The sequence below is a fragment of the Podarcis erhardii genome (genome assembly GCF_964252035.2).
Source record: "Podarcis erhardii genome assembly, chromosome: 8".
NCBI classification, from domain to species: domain Eukaryota; kingdom Metazoa; phylum Chordata; class Lepidosauria; order Squamata; family Lacertidae; genus Podarcis; species Podarcis erhardii.
The window spans coordinates 11,359,353-11,387,278 of NC_138499.1; the positions used below are offsets into that span (position 1 = coordinate 11,359,353).

The window sequence follows — 27,926 nt, forward strand, 5'->3', positions numbered from 1 at the left end:
ATTGATGTTTTCTTACATTCCTAAACATTTTTTAATAATAAATTTTATTGTTTTCAAAAATTATACATATATACTTCAATACATAATAGATTTATCTTCTTTTGACTTCGTACCCCATTTTCCATGGTGTTTTTTATCCCATCCCCTACTTTCTTTCTCCTATACCATAACATCAATATTGTATTCTTTAATTCCTTCTGTTGCCCATAATTCAAATCCTGCTCACGAGTTCATCATAGTGCAATATTTTCTTAGGTAGTCCAAAAAAGGGCTTCCATTCTTCCACAGACTTGTCCCATTGATTTCAAAGCTTAGTCTAGGTTTCGTTCATTGTATTTTATAATTTGTTTGTTTGTGTGTTCATCGTTAGATCTACAGATTTGGACTGGGCAAATTTTAAAGGCAATGCGGCAAAATTGTTCCAACATTCTCTAGTTTGTTTACCTGACCACAGCCCCACCCCTCAAAGTTAGCCTCTTAGTTCTTATTTAGGTAAAATTCAGGGAAGTCTCTAGCACTGATCTCAACAGAGCTTTTTAAAATGTATGTTATGGCAGGACCATTTGTGTAGCAGGTCCAAGTTACCCATAGGATAGCGATTTAGCCAGTGCCGGCTCTGCCATTAGGCCGACTGAGGCCGCTGGCAGATAAACAGCTCTGCCATCGGCTGAAACAGTGTCCTGAATTACATGAGACTGTGCAAGATCTCAAGCGATTTTAGTGAGATCTCATCCAAGTTGGGTGGGATCTCAACTGAAATTTGTGCTGATTCCAGCACTGCTTCTTTGCCAGTAGCTGAGGTGGCAGAATGCAAGCAACAGGTTTGGCAGCAGTGGCAGGAGTTGTGAGGCAGTGGCAAGGCATCACTTCCTGCTTCACCTTGATGGGCAAAATGGGACACACCTCCCTGGATCTGGCCCATGCTCACTTCTAAGGGATGGGAGTCATTATCATCAAATTTTACAGGGCTTACTTCTGAGTCAACATCCTTAGGATTCGGCTGGGCTCCTAAGCAAATGCTAAATTATAAACTCCACAGGTAGGGCTGTAGAGTACATCAAACTCATTGGGACCTGCCTCTAATGAAATCCTCCAGCTTTTTCTGCTGAAGGCAGAAAGTGGTGGTGTTGGGTAATGTGTTTCTTTCAGCCTCAGCGACTTCTTGTTGTTTTATTTTAAATCTCCCCTCCCCATTGAAAACAATGGGAGAAAATGACCCGCACCAGCTGGTGGCTAATTGGGCTTGAAGTTCTCAGGGCTTTTGGGGGGGGATCCAGTAGATCCAAGGCCACATCTGTCCCAGAAGGTCCCATGTACTGCTGGCTGAAACCCCGCTGGCCTTTGGATTTATACCTGCAGAATTCTCTAAACATATTTGGGGTCTCTGCCCACCAACCTGCTAGTGACACCTCTCTGTCTTATCCTGGCCAGGTTAGGATTGCGTTGTAAGGTTACTGTCCAAGGCAGTGTTCTTCAGCCTTGGCTCCCCAGACTACAACTCCCATGTTTCATTGCTCTTTGGCTAAGTTGGCTGAGGATGATGGGAGCTGGAGTACATGCCATCTGATGGGTATTATGTTTGGGAAGGCTGGTCTAGGGATAGACAACTGGTGGTCTGGAAGTTTGATCCAAGGACTCCAGATTCTTTCTCACAGGCAAAGGACTCTGTCACAGGGCACTTCTTGATGCTGCTGCTGCAATTATTATATTGATAAAACACACAAAGCCAGTAGGCATTGTACAGCGAGGGTGGCTAACTCTTTTGGCTACAAGGGCTGCATTCAACCTTCTCCTGCAGGCCATTGATGGAAGGAGCATCCCTTAGATCTGCAGAGATCAGCTAAGGAGTGGCATATCATTGCCCCCTCTTGCCGAATGATCATTCTGATAACTGGGGAGGGGCCATTTTGTATGCCCATCAAGGTGCCCACCTCAGCACTAAGTCTGGGCTGTTTTTATCTCCTTTCCCCTGCTGCTGTTGTCAAAATCAATGAGATCTTGGGGAGCCAAAAAATAAAAATAAAACCTTCCTGCAGGATTGGGGGCGGGGGCAGATCAGGTTGCCAAACTGGGGAGGTTAACTAGCCTCTCCAGCTGTACCGTAAATATAAATATAGAAATAAATAAGGACAGCCCTCCTCTTAACAAGCAAAGTTTACAATCGAAATGTGTTGACATATACAGTCGTACCTTGGTTTTTGAAAAGCTTAGTTCACAAACAACTTGGAACCCAAACACAGCAAACCTGGAAGTTCCGTATTTTTTTCAAGCTATAAGACACACCCAACCATAAGACGCACTTAGTTTTTAGAGGAGGAAAACAAGAAAAAAAAATATTCTGAATCAAATGTTGTTGAAGAGGCTTTGCGCAGCTATCCCTGAAGCCAGAACATCAAGAGGGATTGCTGTGCAGCTCTCCCTCTTGCTGTTCTGGCTTCTGGGATAGCTGCGCAGCCTGCATTCGCTCCATAAGACACACACATTTCCCCTTACTTTTTAGGAGGGAAAAAGTGTGTCTTATAGAGCAAAAAATACGGTAGGTGTTCCGGTTTGCAAACTTTGCCTCAGAAGCTGAACATCCGGCACGGCTTCCACAGCTTCCAATTGGCTGCTGGACGCTCCTGCAGCCAATCGGAAGCTGCGGCTTGCTTCCTGAACATTTTGGAAGCTGAACGGACTTCCAGAACACATTCTGTTTGAAAACCAAGGTACGACTGTACATTGGTGGTGTGCATGTGTGTATCAAAGAAGGCTTTGCTTCTATCTAGACTGCCATGGAGATAAGCCACAGCACCAGCTTGTGATAGGACTAGAACCAATATTTGCTGCCCCTTCAGACATTGCTTGATTCAAAATACAATTGCCTGTGAAAAATGAATTGCTGATTGGGTACTCCAAACGAGGCTCCGGCCACCTCTGTACTATGCATTTGAAGCACTATTGTACCACTCCAAGGGATCTTGAGAGTTTGCAAAGAGTGACAATTCCCAGAGTGGCTGAACAATCAATCCCTCTGGCCAGGGAATTCTGTGAGCTGTAGCTCTGTGAAGGGAACAGGGAATCTCCTAACATCTCTCAGCACCCCTAACAAACTATTGTTCCCAGGGGTTGCCGTGATAGTTTAAAGTGGTATGGTGATGCTTTAAATGTACTGTTGGAGATGGAGCCTTTCTTTTTTTAAAAAAAGCACTTTGTAAACCCACCTCCCCCTTGCACCAACGTGCCGCCCAGTTATATGATCAATCGTGTTTTGTTTTCTAGCTTAGAGCCTCTTGTTCTTCTAACTTGTAATTGTGCCTTGCTCATTCAAATAATTTCTCCACGCTACAACAGATGCTCTTCAGATCCGGGCTGACAAGGGAAACACAACTTTTATACAAGTGGCCTTCAGAGCTCTTTCTAATATCATTTAATGTAATTTTTAAACGGTTATGTGTAATTTATATTCCAGCACTGTCCGACATTTGAACAACTTTAATATGTTGATTTCAATGTGTTATATATACATATATATATATATAAATATATATATATTATGCAAATAATACTTCTTACCTGTTTTTTTTAATTTATGTTCTGTCTTTAAAAAGAAAATATACAACCTGCACCACTTATTAATAAATGAATAGAAATTTCAATTACCGGTCGTGTGCAAAGAATTCATTTCAAAATGCGTTCTGACTAGAGAGGAGTTAGCTGCCTTCGTCAGAAAATGAACGAGGCCATTTACAGTGTCGCATTTGCATCTTCCAAAAGCCTTGAAAAGTTTTCTAAGTACAGTGGTACCTCTGGTTAAGAACTAAATTCATTCTGGAGGTCCGTTCTTAACCTGAAACTGTTCTTAACCTGAGGTACCTCTTTAGCTAATGGGGCCTCCCACTGCTGCCGCTGCACAATTTCTGTTCTCATACTGAAGCACAGTTCTCAACCCGAGGTACTATTTCTGGGTTAGCAGAGCCTGTAACCTGAAGTGTCTGTAACCTGAGGTACCACTGTATTTGAGAGAACATGCAAAGCCTGGAAATAGATTTCTTTAAGTGCTTGAAGGGATGGCTCAAGACATTCCAGCACCCAAGGTGAACCACACAATATCCACCCCACCAAGGAAGAAGTGGTGAGTGAAGATCTAGGAACGAGGGTGCGAGGAGACCAGCAATGCCCCCTATTCACCAATAAGCCACTGTAGAGGCATCATAGAGCTGCAGAGTTGGAAGGGACCATGAGGGTCATCTAGTCCAACCCCCTGCAATGCAGGAATTCTTTTGCCCAACGTGGGTTCAAACCCACAACCCTGAGATTAAGAGTCTCGTGCTGTACCGAATGAGCTATCCCTCACTCAGTGGGATGGCAACTTTCTGATGGTAAGAGCTGTTTGGCAATGGAACGGTCTTCCTCGGGAAGTGGTGGAATTTCCTTCATTGGAAGTTTTGAGGCAGAGGTTGGATGCATGAATACTTTAGTTGAGATTCCTGCATTTCAGGGAGGTGAGCTAGATGACTTACAGAGTACCTTTCAACTCTACAATTCTATGGTTCTAAGAAATGTGAGCTTAGTATTTGTAATGAGCAGGAAAGGGAACTTAAAGGAGTTAATGTTGGAGGCAGAACTGCAGGAGGGGTTGGTGAACAGACCAAGTGAGGTGAAGCATCTAGTACAGTGGTACCTCGGGTTAAGAACTTAATTCATTCTGGAGGTCGGTTCTTAACCTGAAACTGTTCTTAACCCGAGGTAGCACTTTAGTTAATGGGGCCTCCTCCTGCTGCTGCACCACCACTGTGCGATTTCTGTTCTCATCCTGAAGCAAAGTTCTTAACCCGAGGAGTCTGTAACCTGAAGTGTCTGTAACCTGAAGTGTCTGTAACCTGAAGCATCTGTACCCTGAGGTACCACTGTACTGTATACTCATTCTCTCTCTCTCTCTCTCTCTCTCTCTCTCTCTCTCTCTCTCTCTCTGCCTTATACACACACACAAACAGTCCCTCCCTCCCTCCGATGCACACCCACCTTCCTCCTTATTAAGCTTAGGGGCAACGAGGGTTTAGCTTTTATCAAGCCTAATTTCTGCAATGGTGGTCTCCTTGAATATTGTAGCTGAAGATGGAGGATTACAGTCATACCTCGGGTTGAAGTAGCTTCAGGATGAATATTTTCAGGTTGCGCTCTGTGGCAACCCGGAAGTAACGGAGTGCGTTACTTCCAGGTTTTGCCATTCTTGCATGCGCAGACGCTCAAAATGACATCATGCGCATGCGCGGAAGTGGCGAAACGCAACCTGTGCACACGCAGATGCGTAGTCACATGTTACGTTCGCTTCAGGATGTGAACGGGGCTCCAGAACAGATCCCATTTGCATCCAGAGGTACCACTGTATTCCTTCCTTCTCCAAATTCCTGCATTCACTACTGTGAATTTTTCAGGGAATGTAGCATCACACACACACACACACACACACACACACACACACACCATTTGATAATATAACAATCACCTTGCTAGATAAGACCTATGCTCTGTCTGCAGCAGACCCATACCTCTCTGAAGCTCCTAAGTAGGGCATGATGCAGATAACATTTTTCTGTTGTTTGTCCGCAAGAGGTATATTGCCCCTAGAGATGGCGGCTCTACGGCTTCTTTTTTCGCTTCTTCCCGTAGCAATTGGTCAAAAGATTCCTGCTGGGAAGTTAAACTATAGCCCTGAGAAAGTTCCTTGCATAATTCATCTGAGCTGTGCTTTCACAGAAAATGTATTATTGCCCCAAATAAAGCTTTTTGTATGCTGGTCGGAGCAGAACAATACAGTGATTTAGCTGAGCATCGCCTTGCAGGGAGGCACATCTGAAATTGCACTGCCCCCAGATGAAATGGCCGTGTGATGTATGTCCTGCTGAAAGTCAAATTATCTCCGCAGCCAAACATCAAACGGTTTGGATGGTGGCCCAGGGAACACCTTTATCTCTCAGTTAGAGAGTCTTGTGATAGATCATTCTCCCAGGCCCTTTCATTCCAGTATGATTGATGAAATATCAAGCAGCGGTCAATGGCAACAAAACCTCCAGCAGGGGAGGAAGCAGAAATCTGAGGAATTAATTTCTTCAAGTACCTTCTCATTGAACCTACAGTCTAGAACTGAGGCAGTCAATGTGATGCCCTCCTGATTTTGTTGGACTACAACTCCCATAATCCCTGACCTTTGACCATGCTGGGTGAATCTGATGGGAGTTGGCACCCAGTAACATCTGAAGGTACCGTGTGACTGAGACCAGGACTGAACCCAAAGAAATAAACAGCAGAAATGGACTTCACGTCTGTGTCAGGAGCTCGGCCTACACATGAGTAGGACCCTGGCAGAGACACATGCCCGACTGGCATGTTCCCTCCCTCCTGGTCGTTCATTCGGGAGCTTCAAAAGCTTTCTTCAGCCTGAACATCACAGCGACCGATGCCAACCGACCCCGGCACACTTAGGGATCTGCAGAGTTTGCACAGCATTGCGTAACAGACCTCAACAACTCAGCATTTTGGCTAATCTGCTTTATTTACATATAAACACACACGGAGCACTGCAACATGGCTCCCTCTCTCTCTAGCATCAGACAGCAAAGAGAAAGAACAAAGGACAATAGTCCCACTTCACGGAACACAGTAACACAAACATCCTGTCTCCGCCACTTCCCACTCTGTGGAGTCAAAACATATACCATCATGTGAAAGACATCAATCCCATGACTGCGATCATGGAGCAAGAATTCTAACAGTCTGACGGATCTTCAGATCTGGTAAAACCAAGCCCTTCACATTGGGCAGAATTAAGCACATAACTGGCTGGATTCAAGCTTGTGCGGCCAAATATCCATAAGACCCAAAACAGTCCTCTGTTTGCATAAGATAATGGTGAACTCACCAATGCTGTACCATCTGTCTTCCCTGGGATCAGCCCGCAGGAAGATCTCCCCTATCATGTGTCGTCTTGACAGTTAAAAGAGCCAGTGTAGCATAATGGTTAGAGTGTTGAGCTAGGATCTGGGAGACCAGGGTTCAAATCCCCGCTTAGCCATGAAGCTCACTGGGTGAGCAGTCACCATCTCTTAGCCTAGCCCTACCTCACAGGGTTGTGGGGAGGATTAAATGGGGGGGGGAGAGAACCAGGCACACAGCTTTGAGATCCTTGGAAGATAAAGGTAGTATATAAATGTAATTAACAACAATAACATACAGAGAGGCATGGGGGCAAAAAGAGCCCTACATTCCAGGGGGTTAGGCTAGATGACCGCCGTGGTCCCTTCCAACTCGGCAATTCTATGCATCTGCAATTCAGTTGGTGCAATGTTTCAGAAGCTGCAAATGAGGTGGGTCTGCCAATACCCGCTTAACTGAGTCAAATCCCCCTCCTAATTACACATGTGTTAGTATACGATGGAAATAATAATAATAATAATAATAATAATAATAATAATAATAATAATAATAATTTATTACTTATTACTTATACCCTGCCCATCTGGCTGGGTTTCCCCAGCCACTCAGGGCGGCTCCCAACGGAATATTAAAAACACCACAACATCAAACATTAAAAACTTCCCTAAACATGGTTGCCTTCAGATGTCTTCTAAAAATCAGATAGTTGTTTATTTCCTTGACATTGGATGGGAGGGTGTTCCCTAGGGCAGGCGCCACCACCGAGAAGGCCCTCTGCCTGGTTCCCTGCAACCTCAACTTCTCCCAGTGAGGGAACCACCAGAAGGCCCTTGGATCTGGACCTCAGGCTGAACGATGGGGGTAGAGACGCTCCTTCAGGTATACTGGGCTGAGGCCATTTAGGGCTTTAAAGTTCAGCACCAACACTTTGAATTGTGCTCGGAAACGTACTGGGAGCCAATATAGATCTTTCAGGACCGGTGTTATGTGGTCCTGGTGGCCACTCTCAGTCACCAATCTAGCTCCCGCATTCTGGATTAATTGCAGTTTCCAAGTCACCTACAAAGGTAGCCCCACATAGAGCGCATTGCAGTAGTCCAAGGGGGTGATAATCAGAGCATGCACTACTATGGCAAGACAGTCTGTGGGCAGGTAGGGTCTCATAGACAGCTGTGAGTCCAAAATGACCCCCAGGCTGTGCACCTGGTCCTTCAGGGACACAGTTACCCCATTCAGGACCAGGGAGTCCTCCACACCTGCCAGCCCCCTGACCCCCAATAACATTACTTCTGTCTTGTCAGGATTCAGAACTAATGCAAAGCACTAACACAGAGAGAGCCATTTTCTGAAGTCAACCTCTCTTTGTTCCAGAAGGGATGTTCCTTTATGACACTAAGAGGGCCTGTCTCTTTAAATGTTGGAGAAACAATCCTCTCAATTCTACTTTTCAGGGAAAGTAATTACTGCCAAAAGTGGCTTCACATCGCACCTTGCTATGTCATCCCACTAAGGGGTTCACTCCAGTTCGTGCCACAAGCACTTTTTGCTTGCCTTTCACTTCCTCCATCCCATGGAGACTGACATTTCTCTTTTTCCAACGGCTTATCTTTTAAAAGCAAGGTTATCGAGCCTGTCCATTCGCAGCCTAGTCACCTTTCATCAAAAGGAGTGAGATAACCTTTTGGCTGAGTACTCTTGCAGGGCTTTATCAACACCATCCACAGAAGCCAGGTGAGTTGAAACTAAAAGATACATAGATATGGTGAGAGAGAGAGAGAGAGAGAGAGAGAGAGAGAGAGAGAGAGAGAGAGAGAGAGAGAGAGATATCCTGGATAGTTTCAACATAAATATAGCCCTTTTTGAAAAGCTTTAAAACAACAACACAAAACCCTCCTCTAATAATGGACCAGACAGAATGATAAATGTAGCAAGCTAGCTTTAAGTATAGGATGAGCGATCAAGAAAATAATTTGCAATATTTCTAATTTGCAGTATATATATAAATATTTGAAGTTAGCTTCAGATCTGAGACAGCGGCCTTTTGCCGCTTGGAAATGAGCTGAAACAGGAAGAGTCGCAAAACAAGAGATCTCTCTGTGTTCTTTGCATTTGCAGTAATTCCTTGTGTATTGCTACTGATAAAAGCAGGGGGAACACCTGATACCTGATTTGACATTACTGGCAACACACAAAAAGGAGAACATTATAAGTTACTTGTCATGCTAAATGGTGCACGTGAACTGTGGCTAGTGTTTTTGTTAACTCGGGTCGGAGCAATGAAAAGGCACTTAATCCTGATTAAATGGTCTGACTATGGATGATCAAACAGGTTATAAATTGATATATCTGGAACGAAGCTATCTTTTCCCTGCTGAAGCTAATGGCCCAGTCCCCATCAGGAAGCTTAAATGTCTTAGAAAATAAATGTTTTGTTGAGTTCAGGCTTGGCGTCAAAATAATAGTGTGTCATAGAAATGCTACACATATTAGCAAAACAAAATGGAAAACTTTCTTTGAATGTTCTATTTGTATGTTATCTGGTATTGATTTTTTTAAAGCTGAATGAAATTGTGGGTGTGAGGCTGGACTTCAAAAGTCATCATTAACAGTGTCTCTCCTTAGATGCTCAGCACTAGAAACTACTACAGAAGAGGTTTTAAAATATTAGTGATGAGCTTACTGAACAGTTTCAAAATGCAATGGATTGTATTTGGCCAAATGTTGCTGAGTTGTTTTATGTATTTATTTGCTTGCTCGTTAGAGAGTCTTGCATACTGCCCCTCCTGCGATCTGGAGCTCAAGGACGGCTAAAAATTAATAGATGGATAATTATACAAAACACCGCTTTCAGTTAAACTGCAAAGTCGTAACAGCAACAATTGATCAGCAAATAGTATCAGTAAAACTACATCTAAAAATAGCTTGCCCTATTGTGCAAAGAGCTGGCCAGAATGAAAATATCTTCAGTAGGGTTAGGCAGGGACAAAAGCAGTCTTTAATCTGGATGGGAGATCACTGGGACTTTTATGTATGTAGAATAATAATAATAATGAATTTAAAATGTTTTTCTAATAAATAACAAAAATGGGTTTTATCCAATGTTAGTGAAAACAGAGTAGACCTTAGTCCAGAGCTTTCCAAACTGTTCCAAACTGGTGACACGCTTTTTAGACATGAATCATTTCTCAATGCAGTCATCCAGTTTTATTAGCAAACCGGAGGTTAAACTAACCCCTTTTCCAGCCCCGGCAGCAGCGCAGGGAGCGTTCGCATGACACACCTACACACTGCAGCCGACACACTAACGTGTCGCGACACACAGTTTGGAAAACTCTGCCGTAGACATTTCCATTCATTTCAGTGGGACCCCAACGATCATCTAGCCCAACCCCCTGCAATGCAGGAATATGTAACTGTCGCATGTAAGGATCGAAACTGTAACCTTGGCCTTATCAGCACCATGCTCTAAGCAAATGGGCTGTCCAGGCTTTGCACAGCTACCAAGCAGAACAATTTGTTTTGAGGCGGTGAAGGTCCTCTGTGAGTGTCCGGAGGCGGTTGGAGGATGGGTGGCAGCTAACGGATTGAGGTTGAATCCTGACAAGACAGAAGTGCTGTTCTTGGGGGGCAGGGGGCGGGCTGGTGTGGAGGACTCCCTGGTCCTGAATGGGGTAACTGTGCCCCTGAAGGACCAGGTGTGCAGCCTGGGAGTCATTTTGGACTCACAGCTGTCCATGGAGGCGCAGGTCAATTCTGTGTCCAGGGCAGCTGTCTACCAGCTCCATCTGGTACGCAGGCTGAGACCCTACCTGCCCGTGGACTGTCTGGCCAGAGTGGTGCATGCTCTGGTTATCTCCTGCTTGGACTACTGCAACATGCTCTACATGGCGCTACCTTTGAAGGTGACCCGGAAACTGTAATTAATCCAGAATGCGGCAGCTAGACTGGTGACTGGGAGTGGCCGCTGGGACCACATTACACCGGTCCTGAGAGATCTGCATTGGCTCCCAGTACATTTCCGAGCACAGTTCAAAGTGTTGGTGCTGACCTTTAAAGCCCTAAATGGCCTCAGTCCTGAAAGAGCATCTCCACTCCCATCGTTCTACCCAGACACTGAGGTCCAGTGCTGAGGGTCTTCTGGTGGTTCCCGCACTGCGAGAAGTGAGGTTACAGGGAACCAGGCAGAGGGCCTTCTCAGTGGTGGCGCCTGCCCTGTGGAACGCCCTCCCATCAGATGTCAAGGCAATAAGCAACTATTTTTTTAAAAGACAACTGAAGGTGGCCCTGTTTAGGGAAGTTTTTAATGTCTGATGCTGTATTGTTTTTAATATTCAGTTGGAAGGTACACAGAGTGGCTGGGGAAACAGAGTGGCTGGCCAGATGGGCGAGGTATAAATAATAAATTATTATTATTATTATTATTATTATTATTATTATTATTATTATTATAACTGGGATGAGCTCGCAGCCCTTCTACACAATAGGTAAAGGTAAAGGGACCCCTGACCATTAGGTCCAGTCGTGGCCGACTCTGGGGTTGCGGCGTTCATCTCACTTTATTGGCCAAGGGAGCCGGCGTACAGCTTCCGGGTCATGTGGCCAGCATGACTAAGCTGCTTCTGGCGAACCAGAGCAGCGCATGAAAATGCTGTTTACCTTCCTGCTGGAGCAGTACCTATTTATCTACTTGCACTTTGACGTGCTTTAGAACTGCTAGGTTGGCAGGAGCAGGGACCGAGCAACGGGAGCTCACCCCGTCGCGGAGATTTGAACCATCGACCTTCTGATCGGCAAGTCCTAGGCTCTGTGGTTTAACCCAGAGTGCCACTCGTGTCCATTCTACACAATAGTCCATTCTTAATTATCCCCCACAATTTCTGTACTAGAGTGGGGGGCGAGTTTTCAGCCATCCTTGCCGATCTACTGCAAATCTTTCCCTTCTGCCCACTCCTCCTCTAGGGTTCTTGGGTGGGGCAGGAGAAACGTGCGGCAAAAGACAATTCACACACCAACAAAACATTCAAAAGCCATGCCCCCAAAGCGAAAAATTGTGACAATGAAACTGGGAATTGTCCCTGGTAAATAAGGGCTGATGGAGCACCTGGGAATAACTTGAGAAGCAGTAACGAATCTCATGGGAACTGGTATGTTGTCACAGAATACAATCACCCACAAACTCCATTTGAATAATCTTAATATATTCAAAGAGCTCCTTTCTCTTTTCTTTCTGTGTTGCTCAGTACTGCTCCCCACCAGTTTGAATGTACAATCAGAACTTTTGAATCCTGGTTGGAAAATTGCTTGGACATATGAGAAACGTTTCCTTTTATCCGTGACCATGTGTTGAACCAAACTGGTAATGACGGCCGGACGGCTGACAGACCGGTTCATTCTTCCGTGCAATATTAATAGACATCAAAGGCATTTGTCTTCCTTTTATCCTTCGTCCATTCCAAAATGTTGCAATAATGCAGAGGCTCTGGTAATTGACCGCCCAAACAGGGAGGCTATTTTGCAGATATGACACAAAGCCATCCCAATGTGGGGTTTTTAATTTGGCCCAGCCATGCGATCTTCTGACACCATTTGGGCCTCCTGGAAAAGTCAAGAGCAGCTCAGCCATTGGGCGTGGCTTTTTAGTTGGGGGGGGGGAGAGAGAAAGCCTTCATGAAGAGAGCTTCTAATTTACCATAAGAATTGTGGGCCAGCGGCATTTCGGGAGTTCACGGTGCCCAGGGCAAGAGTCTATTGTTCCTCTCAGTGAACGTTGTTTTCTCTGATGCCGGGAGATGAGCACTTGGCTGGGCTGGGAGCTCTTGCTTCGCGCCACCCTCAAAAAGGCATTTCCCAAAAAGATACCTTTGGCACAATTTTAATGCCATCAGTTGGTCCCTTAACTTTCTCGCCCTGATCTGGCCACAGTGATCCATGTGATGGTCACCTCCAGGCTTGATTATTGTAACTCGCTCTACACGGAGCTGCCCTTGAAGCTGACCCAGAAACTCCAGCGGGTGCAGAATGCCGCAGTGAGGCTCCTTACGGGGTCATTGCCACAGGACCGCTTCTCCTGGTATGCCCCACAGAGGACCTTAAGGTCCACAAATGACAACATTTTGGAGTCCCAAGTCACAAGGTGGTTAGATGGGTCTCAACTGGGGCCAGGGTCTTTACAGTACTGGCCCCGACTTGGTGGAACGCTCTTTCAGAAGAGACTAGGGCCCTGCGGGACTTGACATCTTTCCGCAGGGCCTGCAATACAGAGCTGTTCCGCCTGGCCTTTGGTTTGGACTCAGTCTGACCCTTATGTTTTCCCTTCCCTTATGGTTTTGATCTATGGGCTACTTTTAAAATGAGGCTGCATTTTAAATTGCATTTTAACCTGTATTTTAAATTGCCCCCCCCCCCCATTATGTTTTTACTGTAATTTTACTGGTGTTAGCTGCCCTGAGCCCGGCTCTGGCCGGGAAGAGTGGGGTTATCATCATCATCATCATCATCATCATCATTATTATGATATCAACTGAAAATATTTAATGAGCCAATGTGACAGTTAGATACCGATGGGAAATATTTAATGAGCCAACATGGCAGCAAAGTATAATTAATGCATTAATCATTTTATGGCATTCTAGCAATGAGAAAAGTTCATCATCATCATCATCATCATTTTGTTGGTATGCCGCCTTTCCATATATAATAATAATAATAATAATAATAATAATAATAATAATAATAATTTATTTGTACCCCGCCCATCTGGCTGGATTTCCCCAGCCAATCTCGGCGGCTTCCAACAAAGATGAAAGATACACTAAAATGTCACATATTAAAAACTTCCCTGAACAGGGCTGCCTTCAGATGTCTTCTGAATGTCAGGTAGATGTTTATCGCTTTGACATCTGATGGGAGGGCGTTCCACAGGGCGGGCACCACTACCGAGAAGGCCCTCTGCCTGGTTCCCTGTAACTTGGCCTATCGCAGTGAGGGAACCACCAGAAGGCCCTCAGCGCTGGACCCCAGTGTCCAGGCAGAATGATGGAGGTGGAGACGCTTCTTCAGGTATACTAGACCGAGGCCATTTAGGGCTTTCAAGGTCAGCACCAACACTTTTAATTGTGCTCGGAAACATACTGGGAGCCAATGTAGGTCTTTCAAGACCGGTGTTATATGGTCTCGGCGGCCGCTCCCAGTCACCAGTCTAGCTGCCGCATTCTGGATTAGTTAAAACAAATGCCCAAGGCGGCTTACAACATGTCAAGATTTCCATAATTCCCAACATAACAAAAGTCATAAACAATAAATAAAGCACACCAAAATGCACAAACCAAATGGATAGCAATTTCCACATTAATCATAAAATCTAAAACTGAAAAATACAACATTAATACCAATAACAATTTAAAATGACATAGGTAAAAAACAAAAACAATTTTAAAAAGGAGCCATCTCTGTCAAGCAGCAGCAGCAGTCCTTTCTGGAGCTCTCCAGACCCCGTCCCAAGCCAGGTGGAGAGAGGCAGGGCAGGGCATTATAACCTTTGATTTTGTTTGAAGTTTATACTTGTGACTTAAAAAATAATAATCCAATAATAATAATAATAATAATAATAATAATAATAATAATAATAATAATAATAATGGTGATGACAATGACAACGAATGACAACCAAGTAGACTAACTTACCTTTCCACCAGAGGTCTCCCCCGTCTCTCTCTTTTCTCACACTCCAGGCAATTTACATAACTGGAAGTCAGATTCCAAAATGTCATGGTTCCCTCTGCATGGTGCTGTTAATGTATCCCTCGGGTTCCTTTGCCTCCTGTTTGCCTCCAGCTTGGGTAAGTAACATATGTGCATAGGCAAATCTTTGCAGGGCCGGCTCTGCCATTAGGCAGAAGGAGGCAGGTGCCTCGGGCAGCACATGTTGGGAGGTTGGAAGCAGCAACGAAATGCCTGTGGTTTGTGTGACGCACAGGCTGCCTGCTATCTTGTACTCTAGCTATCTCGTAAGGTGAAGGAGACCCTATCCTACCATCAGGGTTGAAGTAAGCTTCAACTGCCGGACCATTATAGTTAGGGAAGGGGCTCTGTTTTGTGCTGGAAAAACATCTCAGACCACCTCTGGGTCTTGCTATCCGCAAAGGAGCAGGCTTTTAGCAGGTAACAAAATACCCATTTCATATTAGCTTGCAGACTTTCAGAGTCAAACCAATTTATGAAATGAGAAGCTGGAACTCAAATCTGCCATTCAGGCTGCAAAGCTGTGTACACTTACCTGGGAGTAAGCCCCACTGGACAAAGGGGATTTTCTTCTGAATAGATATGTTCAAGATTCCACTGCCAGGGTGAAGCAACCCTGATTTTTCAGTTTAACTGCTTTTGGCTACCTGAAAAATTATTGAAGTTGTTTGTACGTTGAATGAAAAGCATCTGCTGTGCTTTTTTTTTTTTTAAAAAAAGAAGAAGTTCCATTTACTAAATATAAACCAGACTTTCTGAATCAGATCCCAATTCATCGAGGGCACCTGAAAGATTTCCAACTCAAAACTTTTCCATTCCCTATATCCCACCATTACTGATGCAGAAGATCTCCAAGAAGCCTTTCATCATTTTCAAGCAAGGCACGCTTCAAGTAAGTTTTGTTTTGATAGCTTGTGGCATGAAGCATAGAAGCCTCTTAAATATCTTTTGCAGCTGAAAGCGTGAAAGGAGAAAGCAAGAAAGTGGCGGTGCTGGCAACTGCAGGTAAGTCTTTCTGTGGAAACTCAAGGGTTATAAATAAGGGAGTGTGTTGATATATAGTCTTGCACACTAGCCAAAATCAGAACTGCAGGAAGGGTGACGGATGAGTGTTTCAAATGAATAAATTGATATTTCACCCCTTGCACCCTACTCACCAAAAAGGGGCCGGCTAATACAACATTTTTCCTGAGACAAATGGTGTGATTGTGCTAAGCCCTGTTGTTGTTTAGTCGTGTCCTACTCTTCGTGACCCCCTGGACCAGAGCACGCCAGGCACTCCTGTCTTCCATGGCCTCCTGCATTTTGGTCAAACTCATGCTGGTAGCTTCGAGAACACTGTCCAACCATCTCGCCCTCTGTCGTCCCCTTCTCCTTGTCCCCTCCATCTTTCCCATCATCAGGGTCTTTTCCAGGGAGTCTTCTCTTCTCATGAGGTGGCCAAAGTATTGGAGCCTCAGCTTCAGGATCTGTCCTTCCAGTGAGCACTCAGGGCTGATTTCCTTAAGAATGGATAGGTTTGATCTTCTTGCAGTCCATGGGACTCTCAAGAGTCTCCAGCACCATAATTCAAAAGCATCAGTTCTTCGGCGATCAGCCTTCTTTATGGTCCAGCTCTCACTTCCATACATCACTACAGGGAAAACCATAGCTTTAACTATACAGACCTTTGTTGGCAAGGTGATGTCTCTTCTTTTTAAGATACTGCCTTGCCATGGCAAAGGGGCTTGAATAACTCAGAGAAGCTATGAGCTATGCCGTGCAGGGCCACCCAAGATAGACAGGTCATAGTGGAGAGTTTTGACCAAACGTGATCCACCTGGAGGAGGTACCATCAAGCCACTCCAGTATCCCTGCCAAGAAAACTCCATGGACACAGACAACAGGCGCTAACCACTAGGGGTCTCTAAAACACCTTCTTCATATCATCATTGTCTACCCAATTTGAACCAACATATGAAACCCACCTGATTTGCACTTCTCGAACCAATACACAAACCAATACAGTGGTACCTTGGTTCTCGAACTTAATCCGTTCCAGAAGTCCGTTTGACTCCCGAAACTGTTTGAAAACCAAGGTGCAGCTTCCGATTGGCTGCAGGAGCTTCCGGCACTCAAGTGGAAGCTGCGTTGGATGTTTGGCTTCTGAAAAGTGTTCAAAAACCGGAACACTTAATTCCGGGTTTTTGGCATTCGGGAGCCGATTTGTTTGACAACTAAGCCGTTCGAGAACCAAGCTACCACTGTACACAGCTAGCCTTCACAATTCGCAGATATCCAAATTTCACAATGCAGTTCCTCAACCAAACCAGAGCACTTCAGAACTTACAGCCTCAAAGCTTTCCAGAAATGTAAGAACAGCAGGATGTCGGCATGCAGAGGGTCACAAGGCCAGCTGGCTAGCCCAGCTGGGTTGTTCCATTCCAGCCATGCTGCTGCGAAGACCCATTGGCCTCTGCTGTGATGTAAATCAGCGACCCAGGCTTCAAAACCAGGGCACACTATGTCAGCAGAGTGAACTGCGCACACAGAATAGGCGTGAGGCTTGTGGAAGCATACTACAACTACGGATTTATTAATCATAAATCAGGACAAAGAAATATGTCATCTCTCTCTTTGTCTTCTCCGAGAGATAGAGAAAAGCAAAAGCTATACACAACGGAAGTTCCCAGCAGACTGTGCTGGAATGTAAACAGACACGTGACATGCAACAGTTCCATGTCTGTAACTAAAGGTGGAATGGAATTTTTCAACATGCATGAAGTTGACTGACCAGAAGTCACTTTATGCAGAAAACAGCCATATGAATTTGCTCCTTGGTTGTTTACCTGATCGTTGTTTTCTGTGTGCCATTGCCTGCTTCCAAACTGAGACAAAACCAGAGAACCTTTCAGGTGTTACTGATTCTCACAGAGCACCTCTGTCAATTTTGCAAAGAAGACCCAGAGAAGTGGTACAGGCATTGTACCAACCATATTGCGCATAACTGTCTTGGATGTGGCATGGGTTATGCGACCTCATTATAGCCGTTGCATATGCAATCACAAGCGCAAAACTGTTGCTGAACTATGCACTTTGAAGTGTTTGGTTTGGGCATAACTGCAACATGGAATGTTGGCACTCATAAGAAATGGTTTCTTCTTTTCCAGAGTTGCCTGCTAAATCGGTTGATCTGGCAGCGATTAACCTGACTGAATTGGTAAATGGGATGCTAAACACAGCTCTCAAAGGTATCTGTTCCCCTTCTATTATTTGTTAGAATTCCGGCTCCATGATTGCAGTCATGGGATTTTTGTCTTTCACGTGACAGTATATGTTTTGACTCCACAGAGTGGGAAGTGACGGAGACAGGATGTTTGCGTTACTGTGTTCCGTGAAGTGGGACTATTGTCCTTTGTTTTTTCTCTTTGCTGTCTGATGCTAGAGAGAGAGGGAGCCAGGTTGCAGTGCCCCTTGTGTGTTTATATGTAAATAAAGTAGATTAGCCAAAATGCTGAGTTGCTGAGGTCTGTTATGCATGTTGTGTAAACTCTACGGATCCCTAAATGTGCTGGTGTCGGTTGGCATTGGTCTCTGTGATGTTCGGGCAGAAGAAAGCTTTTGAAGCTCCTGAACGATTGACCAGGAGGGAGAGAACATGCCAGTCGGGCATGTGTCTCTGCCAGGGTCCTACTCGAGTGTAGGACAAGCTCCTTGATTAACTACATTCAATGCATGCCCATTGGAGGATGGAGACAGGAACTATGTGATGTTAGAGGCAGGTGCAGTGGAAAGCAAATGCTATGTCTGTGAGCTTGGGCCCTTTCCCGAACATTCATTTGCATGCGTATGTAACTGATGGGCAAGTTTTGTCTATATCTCCACAGGCAGCAAAAAGTTCTTCTCATTGCTGAGCATCACATCTTACAGCTCGTATGCCTTCCATAAGGTTTCCATAGTCGTCTACAACAGTAAGCTAATTTCCCTTCAGGGAGGAAGGGTGGGTTATAAATAAATATACATTAATGGGTTTTTTAATGTTGTGGTTTGTCAATGACAATTATGCCATGCTTTTTCTGCTTTCTTTGATGAGATTTTCATAAAAAGGAGGATGAAAGCTCTTAATTTAGAAACAAACAAAACATAAGCCATCAAATAAATATTTATAGAATTTATCTACCACTTTGTCCGCCAAGGAGCTCAAGTTAGTGCACATGGTTTGTCCCTTTATCCTCACAACAACCCTGAGAAGTAGGTTGAGACACAGCAACTGGTCCAATAAATTACCTGATTTAACAATTCAACTCCTGAACATTGCCCATGTCTTCAATGCCTCTGCAGTGTATGTCTTGTTGCTTTGTCCCCCTCCTTTCTTTACAGTATCCAACCTGAAGAATATTGACCCCACCAAATTCCCCATGAGGTACTGCTATTGCTTGAACAACAGGACAAATGACTTAACAGGTGAGTGGTCCATGAAAGATACCAGGGGGACATTGCCAAAGTATCTGAGGGATACACCCAACTTGTCAGTCTTTACTCGCGTGTAAGCAATATGCCGTGGCACAGGAGTTGGGTGCCAATACTTAAAAATAAAAACGGGCAATTTAAACATACTTTTTTTGGGGTGGGGGAAGTGATGATTCAAAACCAGGGATGGTGAACATGGCAGCCCTACAGATTATTGTAAACCAGGGTGGCCACCTGTAAACCAGGGATTCCACCATCCCTGTCGAAATGTCTAGTTTGGCTCTTCCTGTTCCATCACTTCATTTTTGGTGGTAAAGAGATGGACTTGGGGAAGGTCCTGGTCTAGACAAGTGCTTGCTTTATTTATTTGGCTGGGTTTTCTCTCTCCAGATTTTACCGCTTTGCTAGTTGATATCGTTGGCAACTCCACCGATTCCCTTAAAGAAATTTTCAAGTCTACCTCTATTGTGTCAGGTAAGAGTCATTGCTGGCAAATTTGATGCCAAGTCCATTAAGCTTGTCAATCGCAGGGCAGTTACAGGGAATGGGGATGCCAGGCCATGGGCCCCACCTGCCACCCTGACCAAAGGGGCTCCCCACCACACTCAGATTTTTTTCAAAGAATCCAGGGACACTTTTTTTAAAAAAGAGAAAAAAAAGATATTAATTTTTTTAAAAAAATAATAATTAAGAAGTAATATCTTCTCTTCTGCGGTCTCCTCTGTCATGGGGCCTTCCTCTGGGCCCCAGCCTGCTCTCTTGGAGTGCTAGCAGCCGTGGAGTAGGCTCGGGTCGGGCCTGGGGTCAGCCAAGTGTCCATGCCCTCCTGGTGCTCTCCTACTTCTCCTCCTCAGTGGTGGCAGCGGCGCAACAAGGTTGGGGCTCCCCTCTTTTTTCTACTTCCTCTTTCTCTCTCTCTCTCTCCCTTCTCCTTCTCCTCTCCTCCTTCTCCCTGTGTCGGCTCCGGGGTTTTCCTGGCCCCGGAGTGCCGCTGGGCAGTCAGCCAAGTGGCCAGGTACTCTCGCTCCTGGCTCAATTTGGGTCAAGGGGGGGGTCAGCGGTTCCCCCAGTTGATGCACCAGGTGTACTCATTTCCCCCTTGGCAGTGGCAGTGGCAGTCTCAGCAGCTCAGAGCCAGCCTGTTAGTGCAGTTGGCTCTGCCTGGCTTCAGGCTCGCTGCCGTGGCGCCCGCCATTTTGCCTCGCCAGAAGTCCCCATATGATGTGTCTTGTGCTGTTGAACCAATCACGCAACATTCATTCCCTACTAATAAATCTACAGCACTTAAAATATAAACCCGGGGACAGTAAATGAAATCCAGGGACGTTCCAGGGATGGATTTTTTGGGGGGACAGATTTGTAAATCCAGGGACTGTCCCCAGGAAATGGGGACATCTGGTAACCATAACCTGAGCAGCACTTTGAGTAGGAGCTGGGAGAGGATGGGACCTTGCCGTCCTCAGCTATGCAGCATTTCCAACCGGTGGGGGAGGCGGGCCGATGGCAAGACTCGTGCCAGTGCCCCAGCCCAAGGAGCCATGCATGCATGTCCTGCTGATGCTCCACAGCTCTGTCTGGCAGCAGCATTGGCGATGCATAGAGGCACAGGTTAGGAGGCACAATACTTGCCTTACTGGGCGCCATACTTGCCGTGCCCTGGGAATCGGCAATCCATGCTACACCACTGCTGCCCATGCCATGCACCGGGAGCACCCCTTTTTCAGGACTTACAGCAGCTTAAGACCCACAGTGCTTGGCTCAGTCAGCTGGATCCCAATTCAGCTGAGGGTCATAGAAATGTAGATTTGGAAGGGACTACGAGGGTCATCTAGTTTAACCCATTACAATGTGGAGCTGGAACCCACGACCCTGAGATTAGGAGACTCGTGCTCTACCAACTGAGCTGTGGAAGGAGTTCAGCTGGCGTAGCCTGGCTGAGCTGAGATCGTCCTGTTTCAGCCAAGGATCTGCTGGATCCCACCCTGCTCCTCCTGGTGGATCTTTCTATAGGATTGCTCCCTTATCCACTACACAAATTCAGGAGGGAATCAGATTTAGGCTCGATTTGCTTGGATGCTGTGTGTGTGTGTGTGTGTGTGTGTGTGTGTGTGTGTTTAATGCATGCTACAAAGAAGTTCCAGTGAGATAATTATAAGGAGGGCATTGTTCCCTGCTGTTGCCACTTGAAATTCCAACTTGAAAGATCTTGGCACTACAACTTTAGGGATAATTTTTGGATATTTCTGTCACCGACTTTGTGATGTGAATGGGAAAACTGATTTTTTTGTTGTTGTTCCTCTTCAATGGGTTTTAATTAAGGCAGCATCTGTCTTTCAGTGAGCCAAGGAAATGACACGGACTGCATCTATATTTGTGTCATGTCAGGCCGCACAGGTAACCGTGTAATCGCTCTTCTCTTCCCCAAATATGTTGCTTGGAAATCTGAACTCTGTATTCGGAAGAATCCTGTGCACAAAAGCCCACCTTGGACTGGACCACTTCAGCCGGGGGTGTTCAGAGCTTCATTGCTTTGGATGGGGGTGTTTCAGGGCTAAATCTCTGCCCAAGCTAACCTAACATGCCAAGAGGAAGGGTTGTTGTGATGGAGGCCAATCCTTAAGGTTGAATGGGGCACTGCCTCCCCAACCTCATTCTGGCTGAAGGTATTTATAACCTGTCCAGGGTGTGGCACTAACTGAAAACATCTACAGTGGTGCCTCGCAAGACAAAATTAATCAGTTCCGTGAGGCTCTTTGTATAGCGGTTTTTTCGTCTTGCGAAGCAAGCCCATTGACAGCTTAGCGGATTAGCGCTATTAGCGGTTTAGCGGCTTTTAGCGGATCAGCTGATAAGCGGCTTAGCGGCTTAGGAAAAGGGAGGGGAAGGGGGGGGGAAACCTGCAGGAACTCGCAAGATATTTCGTCTTGCGAAGCAAGCCCATAGGGAAATTCATTTTGCGAAGCGCCTCCAAAACGGAAAACCCTTTCGTCTAGCGGGTTTTCCGTCTTGCGAGGCATTCGTCTTGTGGGGCACCACTGTACCTTCATGGTCACAGTATTGCCTTTGATGAACTTAGCAGGAAGGACAATGGAGACGAAGTCAGAATTTAGTTGGCTGTGCTGGTTATTGATTCTAGTGCCACCATGCCTTTCACTAGCCAACACTTGGACCTTGAGCATGTTACTCAAATGCTCTTCCACTAAGCCACAGCCCTTCCCATGATTCTAGGACAAGCACTAGCCTGCTTGCTTACTGCTAACCCAGGTCATTCTCTCACCCCTTGTCACATTTGACTGAAAGGAATCCGGTTTTTATTGAAGCATCCTGAATCCATGTTTTCCCAACAGGAAGAAACCTGTCCGATTTGTGGGAAGCCATTGAAAAGTCGCCGTTTATTAATTACACTTTTTCAGGAAATGTGTCAGACCTTCTGGGTAAGTGTATCTTGAATGTAACACGGAGGGAGGCCGAGCTGTTAATGAACAAGAAGCGTGCTTCAGTTCCATGAAAAGGCCAGGCTTTGATCTTTGGGAGCTAAGCTTGCTTCTATCCTAATACCCTTTAGTGCTACTGAGGCATTACTTGTCAGCTGGGCACACAAGCAAAAATGGTGGTACTTAATATAGCTCAATCCTATCCACCAATGTCCTTTCCCAGGGCCCAGTTCCTCCTTTAATATTTATTCCCATGCAAATCCCATTCAGTATGAGCAGGGTACCTCAGGCCCAGAGGTCACTAGTCAAAGAAATTGTAGACTTGGGAGGAACCACAAGAGTCATTAACTTCAACCTCCCTGCATTGCAGGCATGTGGCCCTTCGAAGGTTGCCTGCAAGTGAGCGTGGCCCTCAAGCTGGGGGTGGGGTAGGATACCCATTCCAGCTATTTGTGAATGTTCATCTGCAGTGTTCATCATAAGATTCTGAGCTGCAGATATTGCCTCTGTTATTGGTTCCTGTTCAGCATGACCATGGGCAGGCGGATGAGTGATAAGGTGCTTCTCAATCAGTTATTGCCTGTTTCCTGTGGTGGTGTTTTCCAATGTTTGGTGGTGATGGCAATTGCATTTTCTCTGCTGCAATAGCTTTCCTTTCTTTTTCTCTCCCTCCCTCAAAGGTTTAGATTTGATTCTCCCCGGCCTGGTTCCTTTATGGGAAGATGCTGACAAGGTCTTAGGTGATGCTGCAAAAGACACATGGACATTTAAAAGTGCGCAAGTATCCCTCTGTGTTTGAAAAGGCAATCTTTTGTTTATTTGTCTGACTAATCCTTTGTCTTTCAATGGGCATGGTTGTTTTTAGATGTTCTTAAACATCTAAAGTACAAAATGCCTTCACTTACCTTATTGTACCACCAATAATATCATTTTGATGGGCAAAGGAAGGTGCTCTCGCCCTGATCTTCGCCATTCCTAAAAATGTTGCATTCTCTGTTTTCTGTATCACAGTTCCCAGGCTACTTTGGGGGAAGCCATGACTGTATCTGACTGTGTTGGCTTTTAGCCAAGTAGTATTGGAAGTACAAAATCAATGTGTATACTGGTGGAGACAGTGGTGTGCTTACGCATGTATATGATTGAAATATATTATAAGCACATATATATTTATCCTCAGATGGGGCACCACTGAGGGTACCATATGTCCCAGAGGTGCACTTAATTTGTACTGCAAAACTGGGCTTTTAGAGTTGCAGCTCCAGCCCTCTGGAATCAATTGCCAGCTGAAATGAGATAGGACTTGACATTTAGGTGGTTACTGAAGACCTTTTCCTTCAGAAGACCTTCCCAAAAGTGTGACCCAGTCATTTTTTGCAATACTATTTGTACAACCGTAGAAATGGTTTTATTGTTTTTCAGAATGTTTTGGGGTTGTTGTTTTTTGTATTCAAACTCATTTTTTATTGCTGTATGTCAGTTTGGTAATTTTGGGCAGTGAAGCAGTTTATAAATCTGCAAACGATAATGACATAATGTCTAATCTATATTTTGTCTTCATATTTCCTAAACATATTTCAGCTACAAAGATACCTAGGTGGTCACAGACTGGTGACTGGAAAGGAAAGGAGATGCCTTTCACACAGGATCCCACAATACAAAAGAGTGTTAGTCCAACAGGCTTCGAAGCATCATCATCAGAGGTTCCTTTATGGCTGCAGACTGAGGTTTCAAGAGCGTATGAGGTTTCATCGACTACAACAGCTTCAGCAGGGCCTCCTCCAACTCCTCTGGGAAGCTATGACAGTCCATCAGAAGCTCCAGCAACCCTCAGTGAGTTCTGAGGATTCAGAAGAGGGTGCACAGTCCATATCTGGATGAAGTGTGAGCATAAAGCAGGCAACTGCAATCTGTCACTCAGACAACCACTTCCTCTGTGTCACATTTATTTTAATAGATTTTATTGCTTTCCTTGGGAACGCTTTTAAAACCGGCTCCGTTTCATTTCAAACAATCATACTCTGCACAGATAACATAAAAAACGCCTTGAATATCGGCAGTTGCAACAGAAACACTGAAAACTGCATTAGGCATGAAAAGATATCCCAACATACCACAGCAAATCCATCTTCATATCAAAGACCATTAGCTAAGAAAAGGAGACTACCATATCCTTTCAGAGTGTCCTTCCTTCATTCTACACAATCCGTTTTTAAATCATTTTTTGTTCATTCCCTAAAGTATGGAAAGCTAATGTAATTTAAATTAAGTGAGTGTAACATGTGCCAGATTCAAATTACATTCAGCAGTGGGGCTGCTGCCAGCTGAGCCAACCTAAGACTGGCAGAGGAAAGGTAAAGGTAAAGGACCCCTGCCAGTTAAGTCCAGTTGCAGACGATTCTGGGGTTGCGGTACTCATCTCACTTTATAGGCTGAGGGAGCCGGCATTTGTCCACAGAGTTTTTCTGGGTCATGTGGCCAGCAGGACTAAGCTGCTTCTGGCACAATGGAAACCAGAGCAGCACACGCCGTTTACCTTCCCACCGGAGCAGTACCTATTTATCTACTTGCACTGGAAGTAGGAAAACAAGCCTTTAAAATAGCATTTGAGTTCCACCATAAGTCCCACCAGGTTGCCAGTTCATGTGACTGAGCTGAACAGAGTTAAGATTCAGAGTAAGTACCCCCGGCTTGCTCAGTCCCTTGCCTCTCCCATGGAATGTCCATTTTTCAGGGCTTGGGCAGTTCACGCTCCTGGCTCATGGGAATAGGACAAACAGTGGAGACTCAGGTTGTGAACATGATCTGTGCAGGAGGAGGCATGTACACAACCCGCAGCGCCGCGCCTGCACAAGCGCGGGTTGCAATCCGGTGCTTCTGTGCATGTGCAAGCGCCGAAACGCGGAAGGTTCACCACGGTGCGCAACCCGAAAATGCACAACCCAAAGCATCTGTAACCCAAGATATGACTGTATTCCCATATAACTGTGCACAGGATTGTTGCCCTTGCCTTTCCACCACACGCAATGAAAAGACCAAGGTTTGTCCACAGGACTCTTGGACAGGCTTTTCAGTGAGCCCACAGGATCTGTTATTAGGGTTGCCATACGTCCGGGAAAACCCGGACATGTCCTCTTTTTGGGTGCCAACATGCCCATCCGGGTAGATTTTTAAATTTTAAAGGAATTGCCTGGGGTTTTTTGTATAAATTTGGGGGGGTAGGGGTTTGGGGGCACACACATGCTCAGGAGGGTGCTGTGATCCGGAAGCGGAAGTGGACAGCAGAGTGAGGCTGTTGCAGTGAAGATCAGATAGGAGCCTCCTCTTGGACTGGTAGTGCCTTGGGCTGCTTTTCGTGCCGTGGCTGCTGCCAGCCTGAGCCATGAAAATGACCGCTCCCCACATTAAATGGGGGGCACCCTTTGCGTGGTCGCACGCAGCCCCCGGGACCCTATATGGCACCATTAGCACAGGCTTGGGTTTGCCTCCCCCCAGGTGGGATACCTGAAGGTCTCTGCCTACCTCAGCCAGTTGCCCAATCCTGCCTGGGGAGGCATTGCCAAGGTGATCCGGCCAGGTAGGGGGAGGGACTATCTGCCCACACAATAGGGGGAGGAACTCACCTAGGAATCGTCAGTTGGCTCCAGAGCTTCTCCCACCCTACCCACCCTCAGTTAAGACTTCTTTTGCAGGTTAACCATTCCTCCACAGGTACGCGGGCACTGCTACATCAAGGTCACTGTTGAGGGGCCGGAAAGGTTTGCCTTTCCCTTAGCAAAATGTTGATGGTATCAGGCCTTGGGCGGAATCCTTTAGTGGTCTATCTTCCCTAAATCGGGGGTGGGTGTGTAGCGGTTACTCATGCCCCCCTCCTCTTTGCAGCGGCGATACCAGAGTTCCCCATTAAAGGGATTGTTTTGAGGGGAGGCTTTGGCCGTACACCGAGCGGTTGTCATTGCTCTCCCCTGCGACTGTGGCATAATGGGGGCGGGCTCTCTCTGCTTGAACATATGTTCTCCAGAGCCAGCCCACCCCCCCCACACACTCTGGATAACCCTGATGTTCCCCAGATCTCTGGCAGGGGACTGGGAGGGATAAACGCCCCATGCCTGAGCCAAGGTCTAACCACATCTGAAACATAATAAAGTTGTGGCCAATTTTAACCCCATAGCACGTTGTCTTAAGTCATTATTCCACACAGGGGCCACCTAGAGTTTTGGGAGACTCCGCCTGTCCACACAAAAGGTGCACGAGTGCGACAGCTGCCCCGAACGCCTCTTTCCCCAGTTTGGGCTGGCAGCGGCTCATGCTGCCCTCTTTTTTGCTCTTCAAGATATGGCAACCCTATCTGTTATGCGTCTTGATCTTTCAGCTCCAGAGATGCCTGCACAATCATGGACCATTGCTGCAAAAGGTGATGGGACATCCTCGCCGCCGTTCACCATGTGGCAACAGACTCCTGGCTTGAAAGGTGCTGAGGCTTCGTCTTTCCAAGAGTCCTCATGGCTGCAGACGGATGCTGAGAATGAATGGGCAGTCTCACCTACTGCGATGGCTTCTTCCTTGCCTCCTTTGAGCTATGGGATTCTGCCTGGAACGCAGCCAGTGCCAAGTGAGCATTCAGAGTGTGGGAAGCAGAGGGATGATAGATGCCCACTGTGAATATAAGCAAACCTTGCTTTGTATACAGCAGGGGTGGTCAACTCCCAAGAGACTGTGATCTACTCGCAGAGTTAAAAACTGGCAGTGATCTACCCCCTTTTGTGGGGTTCAGGTCAAAGTTGTAGAGCTTTTTTTTAGGAGGGTGTTATGTACTGAGTTGAATAGGATCCAAAATGCAGCAGTCTGTTGTTGTTGTTTTTTAAATTATTATTATTATTATTATTATTATTATTATTATTATTATTATTTATTAAATTTTCAACAGAACGATAAACAGAAAACACAAGAAAAATACAAAAACCAAAATTTATCATAAAGAGAAAAATAAAAAATAAAAATTAAAAATCCCTCTTTTTAATTTCTTACCATTCATTTACTTATTTTCCTGACTTCCTCACACCTCCCTTTTCTGTATTCCATTTAAAAATTGGTTCAGCAAATTCATACCCTATTAATTTACCCTTAATTGTTTATCCTCACAAATTATAGCTTCAAATTTTCATCTAATATCAATCCATTCTTGCATATTCTTATTTTACCTTATTACTAGAACCACTTCATTTCATTTCAAACTCATTAACATTCAAAAATTTTACAGCGTTTCTGTAGATAGATTTTAAATTTCTTCCAATCTTCTTCCACCAACTCTTCTCCCTGGTCTCGGATTCTGCCGGTCATTTCCGAAAAATGCAGCAATCTGATTGGCCATAGAACAATAGAATTCAGAAT

General features: G+C 45.4%; 1 protein-coding gene across 1 annotated transcript in view; it reads left to right on the forward strand.

Moving 5' to 3' along the window:
* Positions 1-8,504: 8,504 nt before the first annotated feature.
* Positions 8,505-27,926, forward strand: part of HHLA1 (HHLA1 neighbor of OC90) — a 38,745-nt gene continuing 19,323 nt past the window's right edge. The window contains exons 1-12 of the mRNA XM_081874349.1: positions 8,505-8,646; positions 14,646-14,753; positions 15,610-15,660; positions 17,805-17,885; positions 18,522-18,605; positions 19,015-19,098; positions 19,495-19,578; positions 21,442-21,498; positions 22,452-22,538; positions 23,219-23,311; positions 24,117-24,368; positions 26,908-27,147. Of these exons, the coding sequence (XP_081730475.1) occupies positions 14,678-14,753; positions 15,610-15,660; positions 17,805-17,885; positions 18,522-18,605; positions 19,015-19,098; positions 19,495-19,578; positions 21,442-21,498; positions 22,452-22,538; positions 23,219-23,311; positions 24,117-24,368; positions 26,908-27,147 (1,189 nt within the window). The 5' untranslated portion in view covers positions 8,505-8,646; positions 14,646-14,677. The remainder of the gene's footprint in view (positions 8,647-14,645; positions 14,754-15,609; positions 15,661-17,804; positions 17,886-18,521; positions 18,606-19,014; positions 19,099-19,494; positions 19,579-21,441; positions 21,499-22,451; positions 22,539-23,218; positions 23,312-24,116; positions 24,369-26,907; positions 27,148-27,926) is intronic.